The sequence below is a fragment of the Carcharhinus amblyrhynchos genome, chromosome 18, assembly GCF_965287045.1.
Source record: "Carcharhinus amblyrhynchos chromosome 18, sCarAmb.v2.hapA, whole genome shotgun sequence".
Lineage (NCBI taxonomy): Eukaryota > Metazoa > Chordata > Chondrichthyes > Carcharhiniformes > Carcharhinidae > Carcharhinus > Carcharhinus amblyrhynchos.
The window spans coordinates 7,266,243-7,283,436 of record NC_137341.1 but is presented as its reverse complement, the minus strand read 5'-3'; the positions used below and the strand labels follow the sequence as shown (position 1 = coordinate 7,283,436).

General features: G+C 42.9%; 1 protein-coding gene across 1 annotated transcript in view; it reads right to left on the bottom strand.

Annotated features, from left to right (window-relative positions):
- pemt (phosphatidylethanolamine N-methyltransferase) overlaps positions 1-17,194 on the bottom strand; it is a 107,374-nt gene that overhangs the window by 57,629 nt on the left and 32,551 nt on the right. Inside the window, exon 3 of the mRNA XM_080206302.1 lies at positions 6,863-6,978. Coding sequence (XP_080062428.1) covers positions 6,863-6,978 — 116 coding nt within the window. The remainder of the gene's footprint in view (positions 1-6,862; positions 6,979-17,194) is intronic.

The window sequence follows — 17,194 nt, the reverse complement described above, 5'->3', positions numbered from 1 at the left end:
TCACATATTATTTTAAAACAGTTTGAGTATTACTGGGAGATCACTGATTATGTGGCAGTGCACGGTCAGCTAATAAATCCATTTTGAGTACCTATTTCAATTTCTCTCTAAAAAATAAAGAATTTTCAACCCAAATCTACTGCCTGTGGGTGCCATTTTCTGCTGACTTCAGAGAGATCAGGAGTGGTTCTGGAATGCAATGTGATGTCTAGTTAATACCTCATTAGCAAAAGGGATTACCGTTCATTCTGTATTCTACAAATTACTTTGTGCTTACAATCATGCTTGGGTTCACAGTTGAAAGGGCAATCTTATGAAAATGGATTCATGCATTAGGACTAAGAAAAAAGTAGCTGGTGGGAGCTTATTAAGGGTGTTGAGCAGCTAACTGGTTGCCAACCTGAAGACTCTTAGAACAATTAGTCCCCTGGTTGACCTACAAACCTGTGTCAGCCATGACTCCACTTAGAGTACCCGTATCATGGTAGATGACACATCACATTCAGAAATCAAGGAATATTGAGAAACTTGGACTTGCTACACAGAGAAAAATAAAAGAAAAATTAATGGACACTGAACCATTTTGGGGTAGTTCGGAGACGTAACCAAAAGTTTCATCAATTACATAGGTTTAAGATGTCTTTAAAAGGCAGAAGGAAAGAGGTGGAACTGTGAGTAAAGCTAGCTGCATGCTGGTTTGCAATAACTGTCTCGGATGCTGGTCAAGGCTCATGAGTTGTTATTTTTTCATAATAAATTCCATTTCTAAAGTACATTTACATTCACACTTCAATAGTTAAGGGACGCAGACTCGATAGTTTTATTTATTTTTACAATAACTTCATTGCAGTGTTAATGTAAGTCTTCCTTGCGACTAATAAATAAACTTTATAAAGTTCAGCTTTATTAAATCCCCCTATTCTTGCTGTTCTGCTATCTCTCTTAGCTTGACCACACATTCCATAAAGTTTTTTCCCCTGACGTTAGAAAGGTATTCTGGTCAAGAATCCAATATCTCTAATGTTCAGATTAAAGAATCTTCCGCCTCCTAGTCTTGTCAGCCATCCATTTTATATCACTTGGATAGTCCTTTACACCATAGTATGATAATCATAGAAACCCTAAAGTGCAGAAGGAGGCTATTTGGCCTATCGAGTCTGCACCGACAAGAATCCCACCTAAACCCTATCCTCGCAACCCCACATATTTACCCCGCTAATCCCGCTATCCTATGCATCCCAGGACACTAAGAGGCAATTCAGCATGGCCAATGTATCTCACCCACACATCTTTGGACTGCTGCTCAGAACCATCCTCCTCTGAGTCATAATCATTGTCCAACTCAGAGATCCTGGACCCTCATCTATTGAAAGGTTTCTGTCAATCAGAGGCTCCTGTGCCCAAGCTTTCTGTTGCCCCTACAGCTGGGTACCAAATTGTTGTCTTCTACACTATTTCTCCACTTTGGACTGTCTATCACTGCCTCTTGGTTGACCACATTCTGGACAGTATGATCTGAAAATGTCTTATTCTCTCTGCTAATACACAGTGTAGTCAACTGTGCCTTGAACATTACGATGCTATGCTTTGTAGACTGTTTTCTAAGAAAAATGAAGATGTGGTACACTTATGATCCATACATCAATAGCTTAAAATAGTAGATAGTGCTAACCTTGACTCCCACTGACACCAAACTCTGTACTTATTCAGTGGCCTTATCTCTGATTCTCAGAAACATTGTACTGATAATTGCCTTTCTTTCCCAGAAGTTTGATTAAATTGGCCAGTTTTTTCTCTCTTGCTGTTTTGACTGTCCCACAGCAGTTATGACTACTAGTTATTGGTAAGGTGATGTACTGGAATACACTGTCTAAAAGACAGAACGAGCACGGATGGGTCTGTTCGTCATTTATGCCCTTTATTTTTATCTGTTCTTTCCTTCAGTGAAAAGAAGACATTCCAAAATCATTCTTGCTGATTTTTGCATGTGCTGATCTCTCAATTCTGCATAAACAAGAAAAACCTTTCAGTAATGTTCGGTGTTGGACGGACTGAATTTTTGTGGAAGGGGTGCCAATCAAGTGGGCTGTTTTGTCCTGATGGTAATGAACTTCCTGAGTGTTTTTGGAGCTGTACTCATCCAAGCAAGTGGGGAGTATTGGGGGGCACGATGGCACAATGGTTAACGCTGCTACCTCACAGCTCCAGGGACCTGAGTTCAATTCCCGGCTTGGGTCACTGTCTTTGCGGAGTTTGCATGTTCCCTCTGTGTCTGCGTGGGTTTCCTCCAAGTACTCCAGTTTCCTCCCGCAGTCTGAAAGACGTGCTGGTTTGGTGCATTGACCCAGACAGGCGCCACGGTGTGGCGACTTGAGAAATTTCACAATAATTTCATTGCAGTGTTAATGTAAGCCTTACTTGTGACTAATAAATAAACTTTAACTTTAGTTTTCCATCACACTCTTGACTTGTACGTTGTAGATGGTGAACAGACTTTGGGGGAGTCAGGAGATGAGTTACTCGCTGCAGGGTTCCTAGCCTCTGAACTGCACAGTATTTATATGGCTACTCCAGATCAGTTCACTTCTACCTGAAGACTTCCAAATGCTTCAGCCTTATCTTTTGCACATTGTTCTGGGCTCCTCCACTATTAAAGATGGGGGTATTTGTGGGGCCACGTCCTCAAGCGAGTTGTTTAATTGTCCGCCACTATTCATGACTGGACATGGCAGCATTGCAGAGTTTAGATCTGATCCATGGGTTATGAAATCACTTAGCTTTATTACTTGCTGCTTATGCTGTCTGGAACGCAAGTAGTCCTGTGTCATAGTTTCATAGGTTGATGCTTCAATTTTAGGTATGCCTGGTGTTGATCTTGGTGTGCCCTCAAGCACTCCTCATTGAACCAGGGTTGATCCCTTGGCTTGGTGGTAATGGCAGAGTGGGGGATATATCGGGCCATCAGGTTACAGATGGTGGCTGAGTACAATTTTGCTCCTGATGATAGCCCGTATTGCCCCCAGTCTTGTGTTGCTAAATCCCATTTAGCAAGTGGTAGAGCCACACAACTCAATGGAGGGTATCCTCAATGTGTACGTAAACAGTCTCCACAAAGCCTGTGTAGTAGTCACTCCTACTGATACGTCATAGACAGGTGCAGCTGTGGTAGGTAGGTTGGTGAGGATGAAGCGCAGTAAGTTTTTCTCTCTCTTGTTGGTTCCCTCACCACCTGCTGCAGTCCTAGTCTAGTAGCCATGTCCTTTAGGACCCAGCCAGCTCGGTCTGTGTGGTACTACCAAGCCACTCTTGGTCATGAAGTCCTCCACCCAGAGCACATTCTGCACTTTTACCACCCTCAGTGCTTCCTCCAAGTGGTGTTCAACATGGAAGAGCATTGAATTATGAGCTGTAAGGAGATGGTGTCATAAGCAGCAGGAGGTTCCCTTGCCCATTTTTGACCTGCTGACATGAGACTCTCCCCCAACAGCCACTGTGGCCCCCACCTCTGCTGGGTCTGTCCTGCTGGACGGACAGGAAGGATGATGGTGGTATCTGGGACATTATCTGCGTAAGTTTATTGAAGGTGAATAGATCTGATCTTTCATCTATTCACCTTCAGTGAAAGATTACATCTATTTTGAGATAGATGGGCCAATGGACTCTACCATCATTAATCGATAATCTCAGGTCCACAGGATTATCAATTGCATCCACATAGCCAGCAAGGTACCAGCAGACCAGTCAGTCGTTCACTCATTGACTAACTATCTTGAAGATCCTCGCTCAGTCCTCGGGCAGCTGTCATGATTCCACCATCCTGAAAGAGGTGCCACACTATAGATAGCTGCTGGGAGGATAAGAATTAAACTCTAAAGAGGCAGTTCTGAAGAATCAAGCATAGAAGCGGAGAAGTGCTACAACCCCAGATCATCTGCTCACATGCACTTGTGTTGAACAGACCATTGGCAGCTTGATGATACGCTTCTGTTGCCTTGATGATCAGGTTGTACCCTCCAGTGTGAGTCAGCCAGGGTATCCTGTATTGTGGGTGTCTACTGTGCGCTGCTCAACATGACAATACAAAGACGAAGAGAAAGACTGAAACATCATTTTTATAGAATCAGAAAATTCCTACAGTAGAGAAGGAGGCCATTCAGCCCATCAAGCCTGTACTGGCCACAATCCCACCCAGGTACTATTCCTATAACCCCATACATTTACCCTATTAATCCCCCTGACACTAGGGACAGATTAGCATAGCCAATCCACCTAACCTGCACATCTTTGGAGTGTGGGTGGAAACCGGAGCATCAGAGGAAACGCGTGAAGACGTGGGGAGGATGTGCAAATTCCACAGAGACAGCGACCTGAGGCCGGAATTGAACCTGGGTTCTTGGTGCTGAGAGGCAGCAATGTTAACCACTGTGCCACCAGATGAGACAGGGGAGAGGGTAGCCCAGTCCCCAGACATTGGAGGAAGACACTGAGACCATCCCATATTTCATGATGGTCAGAAGGTTGGCATGGCTGCAAGGGAACTGCTGATTCAGCAGTGTTTGACTGCAGTGGCTCCCAGTACTATGGCAGATAACTCCAAAAGTCACCCTCCACCAGAGATGAATTATCCAGGAAGCACACAAATATGAACTGTCCCTCTACCATACAGACAAATGGAGCTTTGACTCTCCACTGCCACCAGAATCCTATATCACAGGCCACGCAGTTAGTGCTTGGTACCAAAAGAACTGAATTAGGAAAGAATTGGATTAGCATAGCCAATCACAGGCCATGCAATCTCATCAAGTCCAGGGCTCTGATCCTGATCCCTCACTGTCAACTTCTAACCTTCATTTCAGTCTTCACAGCAAGCTTTAAAAACACAGAGATCTGATTGATATAATGCTGTACATCACTTAAACGAGATAAATCAGTAAAAACAGATCAAATCTATCTAGGTGACCATCAAGCGCAATCAACAGCGTAGTTCTCCCAGCTGAGACCAACAGGTGTTCTGCTGTGACCCACAGGAAGGCGGTGACAGCCTTCTCCATTGTTCCTGCATCCTGCTGAGATGTCTGTGGCTTTTGATGAAACCTTCGGCTGGGATGCAGCTGGCACTCACCACTCCAAACATCACCGTGCCATCAGCGACATGTTCTTCACATAACGAGTCACAGCCTTTCTGTGCATGTCAGCATGCTGCCCTTGCACCCAGAGTGGTACCTCACGTGCGTCTCTATGATGGTGGGCACTCTCTCAATGAAGGGCCTTAAGGACACAAATTGTAACAGAGCACATGCACTGCAAATGGGCTCCTCCACTGACTGCCTGAGTCTCCAGGGTATCTCAGGAATCTCCGACGTTCAGAAACTCACCCACCTTTGATGTGCCAGAAAGACTCACTCGAAGCTCAGCATCTCTGTCCTGTGGAGAATGGCTGTGTTTGTTCTCTGAGGGAAAGTGCCAGCATTTGATGCTGCCTCACTCTCCTCCTTTTCACTTGTGATGTGCTGCTTACCCAGTGCTCTTCACTGCAATTTTGACATGAGTGTATCTGTGCTGGTGGATGTTACAGAGGTCTGATGTGACAGTGCAGGCTTTGTGGAGACTCCCCACTGCTGAAGAGGCTGCTAAATTCTTCACTGGACCACCTTGTTATGTCCCCAAGACACAAGGCGCTACAAGAAAAACAAGAAGAAGGTCACAATGATGATTCAGACAACTTAACATGTCCGTCAGTACAACCATAGTTGAGAGTGTTCACACAGCCACAGCGTGCACTGGACAAGAGTTACCTCCATTCCTTCCACCTGAAGTACAGCCATCCAATTATCCTGCTCTGCCTGCCGCAGTGGCACACACACACATCAAGCATTGCCTCCTCTAAGTGTCAAATTATCCGTGTCTCACACTCTGCCTCCCATTCAAGCCTTCTCTCTGGTATTATTGCATGCTGCTTCTCCAGGACAAGTGAAGATGTATGAGTAGGCTGCCCTCCCTCACCTCTTTCAGCATGACAGTGGCATGATCTGTGTTTCCAGCACTAAGAAGAGCTGTGTAGTACCAGGCACACAAGCCAAAGAGTTGCAAAGCAATCTTAAACCTGGAATAAATTGGAATTGGATCTATTTCTTTCCTAATTCAGTTCATTTAGTACCAAGCACTAACCGTTGCAGAACACGTGCGTCAATAAGGGCAGCAGTACACATCATCTGAAGCTGGCTATAAGACATGTTATATTGTTCACCATTCCAAATGAAAACCTCAGGTTACCGGGTACGAAAATTGAATTTCCGAATCCAAGGTTTGCACAATGAACCTCAAGACACGTTCAACATATGGCACGGGTGATCTATGGACTTATAAAACGCAGAGTGCAGGAGACCTTTCATTTTTATTCTGTAAATGAAGAGCTGCATTTTGCAATGAATTGTAATTGTGTGTATTGAAATGATCATAATTGTGCAATCCTTTTATATTTTATACATTGTCTATAACTATGACTTATTTCATTTGTATTGTCATTACGGCTCAACTCTTGCGACCATGATGATTTTTCAATTCATTAATTATCTACCTAACAACAGAAATTACATTACAATCCATGCTCACCTAGCATAAATTACTTTTGAAAGAAAATCCTAATGATTCTTTTAAAGGTGATACCATATCAATACCTTATTGCGGCTTTACGTATAAAGTGTATGAATGATAAAATGCTCTCTCGGAGAGTCAGTGCAGACTTGATGGGCTGAATGACCTCTGTCTGCACTGTAGGGATTCTAAAGTTCTATCTGTGCGAGCACATAAAGAAAATCGCTCTTGTCACATATTCTGAAGTAACTATGGACAATTGTCTCACCTGTAGCTCCTGTAGAAGTTCAGCAGTAGGATTACAATTGCTACAGAGTAACACGCAGTGAAAGGGGAACCAAACAACTTTGTGAGCGATCTTGTTCTGTGTTCCCACCGCCCTACCTGTCAAAACAGATATGCCAACACATCAGACATACATAAAAATGCACTAATCCATTACACATTGACAAGATATAGCAAGAAACCAGAAAAAAAAGCAACAAATTCACTCAAACATTATGGAAACAAAAACAGCATTAGTTTTCTTGGTTTCACATGGATTTAAAAGTAGGGAACTAGAACTTAATTTTGCCAAGTCCCAACGTCATTTAGATCCTGTCATAAACCTCACACAATTTCCTTTCCACTGTAGTTGGCAGAAAGGATTAATTGATGGCTAATTTGAACCATTCTCGATGTAATGTTCAGGTTAAGAAGGCTTAAAAGATAAGGCAGCATGGTGAGGTGGAGTGGACGAGGGAAAGAAAGTTAAAGTCAGATGAAGAGATAAAAATGGAAGGGGTGGAGGAAAGAGTGGGGTGGGACAAAAGGCAAAAGAATGAGAAACGAGAGAACCGTCTTGGATTTTCACAGCTCTACCAGAGAAGCTATATTGTCCATTACCCCAAAGGTCAGTTTGTTTAGATCCACAGGGAGGTTACACGCAATCTGAAATGTGTACCTTCTTGTATAGTGTTAAATTAATTTTTTAAGCCAATTTTTAAGACAACTACAATTGTGCAGCGAGAAAGCAAGATCATAGAATCCGTACAATGCAGATAGGAGGCCATTCATAGAACCTACAGTGCAAAAGGAGACCATTTGGCCCATTAAGCCCACCTCTAACCATCAATCCCACCTCTAACCCCGTAACCCCAAGTATTTACCCTGTCAATCCCTCTGACACAAAGGGACAATTAGAATGGCCAATCAACCTAAGCCACACATTTTTGCAGTGTGGGAGAAAACCGGAGCACCCGGAGGAAACCCACACAGACAAGAGGAGAACATACAAGCTCCCAAGGCCAGAACTGAACCCGCATCTCTGACAATGTGAGGTAGCAGTGCTAACCACTGTGCTGTCCAGATGCTGGAAACCAGACAGAAAATGCTAGAAACACTCAGTGGGGGATTCAGCATCTTTGGAATGAAAAATGAACTCTGTTTCTCCCAAGAGATGCCACTGCACTCCAATTCCCCATTGCAGGATACTCAACGTGCATGAAATGGAAACTTATGACCTACTTAGTCATTCTTAGGTTTTAAAATGAGATCGTCTTTTCACACTACACGTTAAACATGTGACTCGAGACAAGCAGCGAGCTTAACTAGTTGAAAAGCACACCATTGTTTTGTTTGCTTAGGGCATTTAAAAAACATTTATTTCAATCCTGAGACTGCAATCAGCCTTAGCTTCCTTAGAATGAAAACAAAGTTCCAATTTTGGGTACCATCCAACAAGTTGAGTCGGAAAGTGGATACATGTGGATGGGGCAAAGCCAAAACCTGGTTCAGCAACAATGAAACACATAGGCCCAGATTTTCATGGTGACAGAAGGGGCCTCCAACTTAACCAAAATGGCACCAACCATTGGCTGGGGGATAAGGCAGGATAGGAGGTGGCGAGGGGCACGCACAGGACGGACAGAAAAGTTTGGAAAAGTTAGCAGGTGAGCAGACCTTTGTAGGAAGGAGAGTTTGAAATGCCCAGTGAAGGTGCTGGAAATGCACAAGGGAGATGAGAAGAGACTCCTATGGCAACTCAGGGGCTGCTCAACAATCTACAACCAAAGTGGCATCAGGCCACTGTGCCCAACGTTTAGAAATACTATCCAAGGAAGGAAGGCTACCAATGAAAATGGCAACAATTCCCTCACTCCAGCCAGCCATCGAGGCAGTGCAGCAACATATTAAGTGGTATGAAGAAGAGTGAATCTGAGGATCAAGGCCGAGGAGAAGGACCTGTGGGTAAGTGGAGCACAGGGCCAACCACAATAGGCGTAGGTACGCAGAAATGTTCAAACACTAGTGCAAGGGAAGATAGGGAGATGGTGAGGAACATCTGCTTTGTCCACAATGTTGAACTCTCAGCTCACACTACTCATCAATAGACCCCACTGGTAGCACTGAAGATGGCAATGGCACAGAATATTTTCACTGTGGGATTATTTCAGGGTTCAGCTGTTGACCTCTGTGGGATATCTTGGTCTCAGTCCTGCTCATTGCTGTATGCACGTCGTCACAGATGCCCTCTTTGCAAGGCTGGTTGATTTCATTAGTTTCCCAACGGATGTGAGCTCCTAAGTGCCGAGGGCAACAGGTTTTCCCACAATAGCTGGTTTTCCTAACGTGAAGTTTGCGATTGATTGGCACGTATGTTTCCAACAAGACATTAAGGGATAGGTCTGACAGATTCATCGATAGAAAGGTCTACCATTTTATCAATACCCAGCTATGACCACAGGACGTACTTCCTGTACGTCTGTGCATGATTTCCAGGCATCTGCTGGGAATCAAGCCTGCGTCAGCTCTTCCACCCATTGGTATGTGGCTGGATTCTGACTGATGAGAAGGAGGTGGTTCCCAACACACCTGCAGGTTCATGAACAAATGCCCATCATCACCAGAAGGAGAGTCACTTTCACACACGGTGAGGTTTGGTTGCCTCGGTCACTGTGGTGGAGCTCTGCAATGTACACTGTCCAGGGTCCACTGCATGGTGTCATAGGGGACTAAGTAGCACATTGGTATTGTCACTGCACTAGCAATCCGGCAACCCGGAACAGGAGGGCCCAGCTTCAAATCTCACCGAGGCAGGTGGTGAAATTTGAATTCACTAAAAATCTGGAATTAAAAAATCTACTGATGACGATGAAACCACTGTGGATTGTTGTAAAATCCATCTGAATCATTAATGCTCTTCAGGGAAGGAAATCTGCCATTCTTACCCAGTTTGGTCTATACTTGACTCCAGAGCCAAAGTGGTTGATTCTCAAATGTCTTCTGAAATGGAAGGCAGTAAGGGACGAGCAATAAATGCTGGCCCAGCCAACAATGTTCTCATCCCATAAATGAATAAAAATGAATAAATATTGCACGCTGCATAACATGGCAAGCAAAGGGGAATAATGTTTGAGGACACTAATCACAAGCAAGGCCCCATGTCTTTGGGGGGAGAGGAGCAGCAGGGTGAGGGAGAAGGACTAAAGGTCTGAGAAGACACAGATTCGGCTGCAGTGATATGCCTAGGAAGTTAGTGAGGCATCGATGCAAGAAGTTCTGCTGTAGGAGACTTACTGATCCAGCAATGGTTCAGGCAAAGGTCCCGATGTAGTTGAATACTGAAGACAAACATGACACTGCATCAACGGAGGCGATGGCCTTGTGGTATTATCACTAGAATATTAATCCAGAAACTCAGCTGATATTCTAGGGCTCCGGGTTCGAGTCCCACCACGGCAGATGGTGGAATTTGAAATCAATTAAAAATATCTAGAATTAAGAATATACTAATGAGCATGAAACCATTGTCAATTGTCGGAAAGACCCATCTGGTTCACTAATGTCTCTTTAGGGAAGGAAATCTGCCATCCTTACCGGATCTGGCTTACGTGTGACTTTAGATCCACAGTAATGTGGTTCACTCTCAACTGCCCTCCAAGACAACTAGGGATGGGCAATAAATATTGGTCAACCAGCGACACCTATATCCCATGAATGAATAAAAAAAAAGTGATGAATCTTCACAAGGAAGTCAACCATGCCAACAACTTCACAAGTCCACTGGCACATGGAGATGACCTACCCACTGCAGTCTCCACTGCACTGCCGAGAACCTACTGATATACGTATACATTCTAAATAGTTTTGGCACTGATTTGTAAAGGACATGTTAAACATCGTAACAATTACTTTAATTAAATTGTGAGTGTAACAAATTATTTACAAACTATGGAAGATCATACACCACAGCAATCCATTCAGTGATCAATGCAACATGGAGCCCAGAGAGCAAACACTCTTAAAAAGTGTTTCCCTTGTTGCCTTTGAAGAGATAGAGGTGGGCTGCTCATGTCTCTGACTCATAAGGTCCATGGGAATTGGTCTCGGTGTGCAGGATCTGGCTGGGCCCCCATGACTGCTCGACCTGCAATTCTGTAAGGACATTCATTGTCACTGGAACGTGCATCACACGTGCTCCTTCTAAGGGACTGGAGATGCCCTGGATAATGAAGACGCTGCAAACTGCACAGAACCCTCATTTTCTTCTTCCACAGCCACGGTCCGTGCTCAGCTTCCCACCGGTCTGAAGGAGTCTGCTGCTGAGGCATGGCTAGGATGCACTCTAGCAACCATTGGGCCACTATGGGAGAACTTACTTTAAAGAAACATCTGTCCTACTGACAATTACTCAGTTCCTTTTCTGCAATTGTTTACAGTAAATTCTCAATTTTCTTGAAACGCTATTTTAAAAACTTTTTCTTCAACCACAATAGCAAGAAAAGCGTATGAGCTAAATCGGGCACTTTGCCTATTCCCACATATATTCTATTTTTGTTGTCCATTTCCTCTCGAAGATTTTGGCAATCTTGGGAAGCAACCAACATTGTCAATAAAAATCACTTGCAGAAAACATATCATTAGGGACGTTAATGTCATGTTTTTAGCATTGAATTTGTAGAATTTTGGCTACTTACTGCAGAAAAGCAGTAATACCTAAAATGCTGCATCTACAGCATGATAAGAGTCGATTGTAAGTGACCAAGTAAGGCAATAATGTCAGGGCATCAGCACCTAGAGACTTGCTTGCACCATGTCAATTTTACAGGTATAAAATGGATCTGTAAGAGTCCTATAACACGGCTGTGCTACAAGAGCTCGTTGGTTTTGGCTGTAGGTTCATTGGTCTACGGGTATGATTCTTGCTTAGGGTAATAGCACTTGAAGGCGTGAGGTCCTGGGTTCAAATCCCAGGCCAACACAGGCCTTTGGGGGTGCGGCATGGTGGCACAGTAATGAGCACTAGTGCCTCACAGCACCAGGGACCTGCGTTCAATTCTAGGCTTGGGTCACTGTGTGGAGTTTGCACATTCTCCCTGTGTCTGCATGTGTTTTCTCCCATAGTCCGAAGATGTGTGGGTTAGGTGGATCGGTCATGCTAAATTGTCCCTTAATGTCAGTGGGGCTAACTAGGGTAAATGCATGGGGATAGGGACTGGGTGGTATTGTGGCCTGTGCAGACTCGATGAGCCGAATGGCCTCAATCTGCACTGTAGGATTCTATGGATATCATCTGGTCATAGATGACCAGAGCATACATCTGAAACAGGCATTAAGCCCTTTGCATCTGAAAACTTAAGGTCTGGTGCCTATTTGGAGTTCCCTCTGCAAAATTTGTTTGTGACTGACTGTAGCATAATATTCTTAGACACTCTTTAGCCAGGTTGATGATCAGAGAGAAGGTAAGTTAACTTTTTCATTTGAACTGCATTATTGTGGCTCAGTGGTACTCCTTTTGATTAAATTTGCATATTGCTGCCAATCATTGCTTGCCCCCCTCCAATTGCCTCCAGCTTTTTTTTCCACAAGCCTGACTGGCAAAGAGCCATCTCCTCTTGGTGCCAGCTGGGATCAGCAAGCTACCTGAAATGTTTACTAACAACTGGAAGGGGTTGTTGTGAAATCCAGGGGATCTGCCTTGGTCGCATTTGCCACGTATTGCACAGGGTGATGTGTTCAACCACAGTTTAACTGTTAATTCATCTTCACCCTGAATGGTTTTCTCAAGCTACCCTTGGGTGCGTCTACAGCTCACTGGTAAACTAGTTTTCCCAGTCCAGCAGCAGCTTCCTTATGGCATCACAATTCATTCCAGAAGCTTTGAAGGCATAATTTTATCCATTTAATAGCATTTAAGCTATTAAAAATGGTTGAAATATAAAGATCCAGGAAATTGTTTAAATCTTCTAAGATTGTGCTATCAGTGGGGAGGTTGTATTCACCAGCTAATGGATCACAAATTATGGCCCTTTCATCCACAATTCTATATTTATCCATTTAGTGTTTTGAAAATTTAAATAATGCGCACAATTTCATGATTATGAACAGCAGGTGTATGAGACTCTTTGTGGGTGGCATAAACCTGGAAAATTATCTTTCAGCCATGGCTTCTTTAAGTCATAACTGCATAACATACTTCCAATATAATTTGAGATAATATCACTGATGAATTGTCATGCAACCTTGTAAATAAATGAAAACCTGCACTTATATAATCTGTTCACCACATTTCTCAGGGAAGTGTCAAAATAATTTTGCATTCAATGAATTGCTCTGCACAAGAACATGTTACATGAATAAACTTATCAGCCAATCTCTGCAAAACAAAATCTTATCCAAAGCAATATTTCATCCACAGTAATTGCATGTTCCTTCGTTTTGGTGGTGTTGCTTCAAACAAACCTATTGACCAGAATATTCCTTATTCTTCAAATAAACTTTACTCCATATTTTGTGACACAAGAAAGTAACTGACCAGAAAAATCTGAGGTATCTATTTAGAAGCACGTAACCTTCTCGGGTCAAAATAGACAACGGTGGTAGAATTCTTGCCACTGAATCAAAAGGTTATGGGGTCCAGCAAAAATGCGAGGCTGACGCTTCAATGCGGTACTGAAGATGTGCAGCACTGTTGTTAATCTATGGACCCGCTTGCCCTCTCCGAGGCTCCGTGGCTTTATTCAGCAAAGAGCACAGAGTTCTCCTGATATCCGAATGACATTTATCCCCTATCTAACACCACCAAGCTGTGATTTGTTAAGAGTTTTTTTGAAATGCATATTTCAACTTATCAGATGCGAGCCTGACCATCATCATTCCCAGGGTAGAAATGTCAATTACTAGCGGACATAGGTTTAAGGTACAGAGGGGAACGTTTAAAGGCAATATTAGATGCAAGTTTTCTATACAGAGTGCGCTAAGTGCCTGGAATGTGCTGCCAGAGGAGGTTGTAGAAGCAGATACAATAGCAATATTTAACAGGCATCTTGACAGTGCATGAATAGGTAGGGAAGAGAGGGATGCAGACCACACACAGGCAAAAGGTCTTTAGTTCAGAAAGGTGTCATGTGTTGGCGTAGTCTTGATGGGTTGAAGGGCCTATACTGTATTATTCTTTGTTTTTTTTTGTTCTTTGACTATCTGTTTTCACCTCTGTAGTATTGCCTGACAGGCAATATTACTGAAGAAAATAACTTTTTCTGCAGTATATCTCCTGATGAAACCCTCATTGATTATCTTGTTATCTCCAGACTTGCCTGTTTCAATGTTCTCCCAGCCAGCCCCTCATCTTTCATTTTCAACAAAGCTCACCTTTAAGCTCTACAGCAGGTATTCTGACTCGCACTAAGTTCTGCTCACCCTTCACCCATGTGATGACTGAATTATATAGGCTACCAGCCCAGCAACACCCCTCACATTTTAAATCTCACTTTGTATATTCTATTCAAATCCCGCCACCACATGGCTTCATCTCATCCCTGAATACTTTGCCAGCCCCACAAGACATGAGTAAGGCAACACATGGAATAATGTGTACAGTTCTGATCACCCCATTACAGAAAGGATATTATTAAACTAGAAAGAGCGCAGAAAAGATTTACTAGGATGCTACCAGATCTTGAGGCTGAATAGTCTGGACTTTTTCCTCTGAAGCGTATGAGGCTTAGGGGTGATCTTATAGAGGTCTGTAAAATAATGAGGGGCACAGATCAGTTCGATAGTCAATATCTTTTCTCAAAGGTAGGGGACTCTAAAACTAGAGGGCATAGGTTTAAGGTGCAAGGGGAGAGATACAAAAGAGTCTAGAGGGGCATTTTTTTCCCCCCACACAGAGGGTGGTGAGTGTCTGGAACAAGCTGCCAGAGATAGTAGTAGAGCCGGATACAATTTTGTCTTTTAAAATGCATTTAGGCAGTTACATGGGTAAGATGGGAATAGAGGGATATGGGCCAAACACAGGCAACTGGGGCTATCTTAGTGGTTAAAAAAAATGGTGGCATGGACAAGTTGGGCAGAAGGGCCTGCTTCCATATTGTAAACCTCTATGACTCTACGACAAAGCCTCTGAGAAATTTGTATTTTTCCAATTCTGGCGAATGTACATCCTTGGTTTTCTCGGTCTTTCTTTTGGCAGTCTTGTCCTCAGCTGTCGAGGTGCTAAATTCTGGAATTCCCACCCTGAACCTTTCCTTTTGACCACTCTGTTATCCTTTAGACGCTCATTAAAACTTATCAATTCGACCAAACTTTAAGTCAGCCGTTCTACTATCGCCTGTGGCTTCCTGCCTGATTAGTCTCCCAAAGCAACGTGGAATGTTAAAGATGCTATGTGACTGCAAGCTGTTATTGTAACTACTGAGTAAAGCGCAGGCCAGCTGTTCAGTCACAGCAGCTCAAACACAACCCTGAAAATAATTTAAACAAGCTGCAAAAAATTCAAATAATACAGATGCTGGAAATCTAAAAACACAAGCATAGAAGACAACAACACCCAAGGGATCAGGCTGCATCTGTGAACAAACAGCAGTCACTTCTGGTAGATATTTCAGGTTTAAGACACTCTCTATGGACTGGAAATGCAAACAGTCCTCAGGAACACAGCATGCTCTAATTCCTGCTGCTTCCAACCTGAGAATATCATACTCCGCTCACATCAGATATAAAACACAAGGTGGACTGATGCATGACTGCAACAGGGAAAAAGAAAAATGCATCACGTGATTAACTCCCTTGAAGAAATTATATAACATTTTTTCAAATGATAAAAAAAATCAATAAATGCAAAATTAGGAAAATCTACTACTACATTTATATGTTGTGTGCACCCCATTCACTATCTCAATAAAATAAAATCTATAAGTTTATATCCTGGCGCCATTCATTACCAGAAAGACCTGAATCAAACTTTTGCAATACTTAAAAGGAAATACTAGTAGAGCACATACTATTATGGGCCAGAGTACACATAACTATGACTAATAAAGCAAAAACTATTTTAATGTTCCTGCAATTAATCAAATAAATTACACAGCTACTTACAGACGCAGTTATTACAGTACAACCTTGAATAATTCTCAAGTTGAAAAATATCACAATCACTCATCTCACATTAAACTAATTGATATTGCTTGACTTAACTGACCATATGATTAAGGATGACCTCTAACACCTGGAAGACAAGGGCGGGGAATGACGGTAACACTGCCACCTGCAAGTTTCCCTCCGAGCTAAACACAACAGATTGCTGTTGCTTCACTGTTGCTGGATCAATATCCTGGAATTCCTTCCCTAACAGCACTGTGGAAGCACCTTCACCAGATGGACTGCAGCGGTTCAAGAAAGCAGCTCACCACCCCTTCTCACGGACAATTGTGAACGAATAACAATTGCTAGCTTCGCCAGCTGCACTCACATCCCACCAAAGAATAAAGGAAACGTAGAATTGGTACTTTTTATAGGCGGGTAAACTAATAAACCTTGGTAATGGGTCACCTTAGTGAGTTGCAATTAAACATAAGAACAAGGAGCAGGAGTAGACAATTTAGGCTCTCGAACCTGCTCTGTCATTCAAAATGATCATGGCTGATCTCATCTCAGCCTCATCTCCACTTTTTTGTCTGTTCACCCTTCAAACCCAAACTAATTAAAAATCTATTTACTCCATTTACCAGCAGCCAAGAGTGGTCAGTTCAACAGACTCACCTCCCTTTGAGAGAAGTAATTTCTCCTCATCTGTGTTTTAAATCTGTCACCCCTTATCCTAAAGCTCTGACCTCTTGTTCTAGATTGCTCTACAGGAGGAAACATCCTCTCCGTGTCCTTGTCGAGCGCCCTTGTCATCTTGTACACCTCAATTAAAACTCAAAAAGTAACAGTAAAACAAAAAGAAAACATGAATACAGCAATGTGTTCACTCAGGCTGCAATGGTCATGTTCCTATTATTTGAAAAAAGTATAAGAAGGTTCACTTGGTGATTTAACGAATAGCAACATTTCTTCTCTGGGAAAACCCAATGCAATAAACATTAGAAGTTTTAAAGCCTAAATATCAGTAGATATTTACACAAATGTTTCCACGATATATTCTGGAACTACACTACGTCAGAAGAAAGCCCAATAAAAGCCAGGATTTGATATGGGAAAAACGACCAATGTTATTCAGAGATTTTAGAGGCTGTGCTCATGTTTTTAAAGAGATAATTACTTTTTTCCACAAAATACAGTTTCCCTGTAGCAATGAATAAAAATGTGTCTCATTCCAAAGTCTGCTGAAACCCTC